The sequence below is a fragment of the Haliotis cracherodii genome, unplaced genomic scaffold (genome assembly GCF_022045235.1).
Source record: "Haliotis cracherodii isolate W230 unplaced genomic scaffold, xgHalCrac1.p SCAF_12, whole genome shotgun sequence".
In the NCBI taxonomy this organism is placed as follows: Eukaryota; Metazoa; Mollusca; class Gastropoda; order Lepetellida; family Haliotidae; genus Haliotis; species Haliotis cracherodii.
In genome coordinates, this window is record NW_027266267.1 from 39,693,722 (window position 1) to 39,699,721 (window position 6,000).

Consider the following 6,000-nt stretch of genomic DNA (forward strand, 5'->3'; position numbering starts at 1 on the left):
GCTGAATCACTGCTATAGATGGAACTTGAAAACCCCTTTACGCTACTAGGAAACACCGATACGTCTTCGGGTGTAACATATGCTTGTATATTTTCGCATAGTACATTGTACTGTGACGACCACATGGTTTTGAATAAGGCAAGCTTTTCGACCACGACTTTTACCAAATTCAGAAGGGGTCTCCAGTCAAATAGTTCTACAAAAAAACTTGTCCGTACCCAGGCATTATTTCTTTGGCATCCCATTTTACGCGTTGTGGAAGTCATCGATTCTACTGCAGGGTTGAATTATACATATACATGAGGAAACGATCGACAATATCTATAAGAGGATATTCAAAGTATTACTGCTTCGTATGCTCAAGGCAGCGGCGGGCTGATAATAGAAATGGGACACGGTGAAAACGGTCGCCTGTAGCACAACAGATGGATCATTTCAGGGTTAAAGCAGTTTTTTAATAATTATAAAGCACTTATATTTGCTGGTCCTTCAAATCATTTACCGGGGACATGGCAGAGACTGTGAGACCTCAACGTTTGTGTTCAATCTAATAACTATTTACTTGTGTTATGAACCTATATGTTTCCATAAACGTGCAAATAAATCCTCGCCTCGTCATCTGCTACCCCAAGAGAATTTTATATTAAATGCGATAATAAAGAGTATTCACACAGGGCTATTGTACCTTTCCCTCATATTATCCACTAAACATACATACACTTGGAAGGGTGATATATTTATAAAATCCTTTCCATTTTGAACGAGGAAAACAAAGATTAAATCTATGACTATTGTCATAATAATAATTTGTTACATCATACCTGATTTTGGTGTAAAATACTTTTGGCAATACGAAATCTGCTATTGAAACTTCGTACAATGACGGACCGGCCCCATGGTCTAGTGGAAAGAGTGTCTGCCAGGATACCCGTATTTGTGAATGTCTCCCACATCAGACAACAGCTATTATACTGTCTAAAATACTGTTATTCCCACTTTCCAGTTTTGTATTCTGATTAACCAAACACATTGTTTGGTATGTGTATTCTGTGTGCAATTCCTTTTTTGACTTGCACCCTATCTTCCCATGTTTTTCAGGTGAACAATTGACCTTTCTTTTCATGTGTTTGTGATGGGTGCCATATGTTTATGATATGGTCGGCATCGTACAGTGGACAATGCTATAAGCTGATATTACTAATGGCCATGGACATGATTTGATCACTTTTAGTAACACACACTCATGTGTAACTCACCACTCATGTTGTACCACAGAAAAAAAACATTTATTCTAATAAATTACCGATATTGCACATTACCTTGTAACCTATTCTCTGGTACATCAAATATAACATAAATACTGATATAGATTATGCTTCATAAATGAAACACCCCTTTCTAATTGTCGTAACCATATAACCTATATGCGTAAAGCTCTCTCTATGACATCTTGAGTTGTTCTTACCTTTTTCATTTTGAAATTAAAACAGTTCACAACTTCAGATTAGGTTATGGAACATAATAAAACGAATATTTATTACGCTGATGGCAGAGTTCACAACCAACACCAATTACATCATACCATATTTAATGTATTTTATGCCTTAGTGTATAGTATGTTAGATAAACTAAAATTATTGAAATGCTGTCACTTCAGGTACCACACCATGTGACAATACTGTGCCTGCATACTTAGAAAAGTACCTTTCTTTGTAAGGAATCGTATTGGTGGCCACGCATATTCCTCAAATTGGGTTCCACTTTTTACCTTCACTTTGTTTTTTTTCTTTGTGGAGACTTTAGCGCATGGGTGACCAATAGTAACAACTCGTCTGAACCGGGTCAACTCGAGGACAGAAGAATAAATGTTTATTGAGAAGGACCAAGGTATTTTAAGGAACTGACCGCTTCAATGTTCTTGTCGGTGCAAGTGCATCTCCAAAACTGTGGGCAAATTGACCTGTTTCTAAATAAGATAATTAGTCTTACCTAAATGTTATTTTCATGTCCCTCGTTACACTTGTGAAATCTCTGAAGAAAGTCTATGTTTTTCGTTTTGGGGTTCAAAATAAAGTAATACAAAGTTTCATTACGTTTGAAATATCCATGACATAACCAACATTCAATCCCCGTTAATGTCCCAGTGAAGCAAATAGATCGGGGTAGTTGTGAAGTCACTGTAGATACTTTTTAATGTTGTTTTGTGAGTATTTCAGCAATATCAAAAATAAATCAATCAAAATTGAGATAATCACCTAAAAGTGATTTTTAAAAACATTTTCTGGCACAGGTCGTGAATGTATGCGATAGAGACTAATACTCACGGAATAATAATATTCCACAACATGCAGCTGGGTTTCAGTAAGTTCAGGCCATAGTGTTTACTTGTACAATGATTGCACAACTATTAAATTCATCTCTTTGAGGAACATTCTAGCAAATGGAAAACAAATGTCACATAATGAACATATTTTCTTGTCAACGTTTTTTAAGAGCTAAGAGATATTGCATTTGACCGGTGTCCTACTTTTCGGAAACATGCAGTGTGTACGGGCAGTGGTAATACCATCAGTAACATGACAGTCTAGTGTTGGCAATGTTTGGGTGAAGAATGCAAAATATTAAATTCAATGATCACACAGACATGCACTGGCAACATTCAAATATGAAACGCCTTTACCTGTAGACACTTGCATTTATGACAATACACGTTTACATCTCTAACTGAAACAATAAACTTGTGCTTCTGAGTTATATGTGATGGTAAATTCCATATTTTACATCACTGCCTTTTCATGCAATTAATAGAAATATGTTCTGATGAGATTTTATGTTTTTTCTTCATCACAAATAGAGGTTTGATGTTCAAAACTTAAAATTAGTAGACCAGTTATGAAGAACAGGTGATGTATATCCTTCCAATCCAGAAGAATGTTTGTTTTGTGCACAGATGCAGCCAGGTACTTGTACAAAGAACAAACAATGACGTTTTTATTAAAGCATAAAACGTCAAAGCCAGGGAACTTAATAAGTCTCGATTCTCCAACGAAACATATTTCATTGAGCGCAAAATGCAACATAGTGGTGAAAATAATATGAGTGGAACACGGAAAATCAGTGAAGACACCAAGTGTTCGCGGAAAGGGTAAGCATACCCTACCCTACCGGTAGCACGCGCCACTCACACAACTTGCATAAAAATGTATGTGTGTGTTGCCTTACGCCGCACATCCGTACTAATGCCACCCGGCGGCGACATGTAAACAAATCAGACAATCAAGTGATGGACAAATTGAAGAAAGAAACATATGACTGGTGCCTAACTTGTGTTGTAAGTTTGATTATTGCGTTAGACAAGTATCTCTGATCATATTAGTATTTTTAATCATCATTGCATAGTGTCCTTTGCTAGGTATCAACCAAGGAAATTGTCTTAATTGATAACAACTAGTCAGATAACAGTTTGAGTGAGTCAGTCAGTGTATTTAAGGCTGCCTTTATCAATATTCAAGCAATCTTGAGGTGGGGGACACCAGAAAATGGGCTTCATACATTGTACCCACGTGGGGAATTCAACCCGGTTTTTGGCGTGGCGATTGATCGCTTTAACCAAAAGGGTACTGCCCTGACACCGATTTGAAAACTAAACAAGGGCAACACACAAAAGAATACAACCAACATAAACCTGCAGTGCACACTATATATATAATCATGTTTTCAGGGAAAACTGTTTGAGGGAATGTGATTGAAAGAACGTATCAGTTTATGGATTCCAAATACATATCATCACATTCTAACAAATAGCATTGTACAATCAGTTGAATCATATACTTACGTATGACATGAAGCACCTGTCCACAGTCAGACATCTGATCCCCTCTAGATCCTGGTGAACCCCTGTAACATCTGTAGACACCATGGTCAGAATTCCACACAACATCATACAGCAGGAAACTGAACACACCAGATCCTGACGAATCAATGTTCCCAGTAAACTCTGCTCTTGTCCTGTACGTGCTAGTGATGTCCACCTTGTTGTAGTTGGTCACATAGAACAGAGTAATGTCTGATGAATAACGTCTCACTGTAAACTCTCTGACAGCAGGCTGGGGTAGTCTCCAGGACAAGGTTGCATTACTTCCTTGACGGGCATATACCACTGCAGCAGCTGAAACACAACACACCGTCTGTACTGTTGGAAAGTGGTTAATCAACCAACTGACCATCAAAATTAATCGGTTCGTCTCAATTTGCTGTTTTTCAATGTAACTTTCAGTGATACTAGATCACAACTATAAAAAACAAAAACCCAAATACTTACTTCAGCCCAATATTTTAAACATAGACACTTTCTCACAAACAAGTTGTTTTGTTTGATGATGTCAAATTGCATTCGATTTCTTGGTCGTTTTGGACCTTATATCAATCTTAGATTATTTCATCTCATCAGAACATCCTAGTCATCTGAGTGTGCACACAACATGTTTTCGGTAGAATAATACCAAATATTTTCAAATAGTTAAAATTAATAGTTATTTTATTATGTAATAACTGGAGATGAAATATGTTCATGCTTATTTCTATATATTCACGTTATTTTCTAAACACATCTTATCCTGTTCAGTTTCTTGTTTCTTTCTGTGACCATATCTATCCTCCCGTGAATGTTTAGAATGGAACACGACTTTTAACTCCTCTCTTTTCTCAGAAATCCCAAAGCGTCCTTGCGTTAAATTAGGCAGATTATGGGGCCATTGAAGCTTAACTGATTTTCATTCCCCATTAGAGATGAACAACGGGACAGGCAATATTTCTTATGATCATGTGAAAGTGGATTTCTTATGATCATATGAAAGTGGAGAGAGATAAATGTGCAAAATGAATTGACATTACACAATGTCATAGAGTGAGTGAGTTAAAGCTTTACGTCACATCGGCAATATTTCAGCCATATCGTGACGAGAACATTTATAATACGGACATTAAAATATAAAACCTGTCATCGACGGACAGTAAAACAACTAGCATATCACAGTTTATAAGTAAAACTAGTATACAACAATCAAATGAATAACCTATTATTCAACAATAATTTAAAAAACGGGCTAGAGATCGCCAGCAACCAAAGTTAGGCCACCTTACTGGGGCCCGTGGGGACTTACAATACTTCCGCTACCTGCACGGCTCCCCAGCAGGGTTTACACCATCCCTTCAGCTGCTGGCGATGGTATGCAATTAAGCCATAATTAAAACAAAACAAATATACTACGTTTAAAAACAGTGGTATGAATAAACGTACTTTCAGGATGTGGTCTTACATATCCTCTCAGGGGGAAAATAATTTTACACTACTTCAACCCCCTTTGAGGATACAGTCATTAACCATCTAAGTTACTCATTAAAGACTACCAATATTATAAAAATCAACTATCTACACAATCAAAATTTATCAATAAGTTCTATTTCTTTTAAAAATCTAACAATTAAATGACAACTGATACTATTAAAAAGATCCTTAAGAGATGATGATTTGAAATATTTATCCCTTGTGATGGCAAAATCAATACAGTCAAGCAGGACATGCTTGGCCGTGATTATCCCATCACAAGGAATACAAAATGGAGAATCCTCACCTTTCAGTATATGTTCATGTGTATATCTGCAATGGCCAATACGACATCGTCGCAATATGACCTCTTCAAATCTGGACTGACAACCCAAGTAGGTGTAACCGAAGGTTGGCTTAATTTGATGTAATTTATTGATACCAACTTGGGTGTCCCACTTCTTTTGCATTAGATCTCTGATGTACGATCTAATCAAGGGTTTAATATCACTGTAGGGGATAAGAAGTGGTGTCACAGATTTGTTGAGTGCTGCTTTTGCAGCAGCAGCAGCAGCCATTGTGTTACCAACGATTCCAACATGGCTGGGTAACAAACAGAAAGCGATGTCATATTGGCCAGTAGCTAGATCATTATATAATTCGACAATTTCGAG

General features: G+C 36.9%; 1 protein-coding gene across 1 annotated transcript in view; it reads right to left on the reverse strand.

Moving 5' to 3' along the window:
• Positions 1-4,226, reverse strand: part of LOC139457891 (scavenger receptor cysteine-rich domain-containing protein DMBT1-like) — a 72,122-nt gene extending 67,896 nt beyond the window's left edge. Inside the window, exon 1 of the mRNA XM_071239238.1 lies at positions 3,836-4,226. Coding sequence (XP_071095339.1) covers positions 3,836-4,226 — 391 coding nt within the window. The remainder of the gene's footprint in view (positions 1-3,835) is intronic.
• Between the last annotated feature and the right edge of the window lie 1,774 nt (positions 4,227-6,000).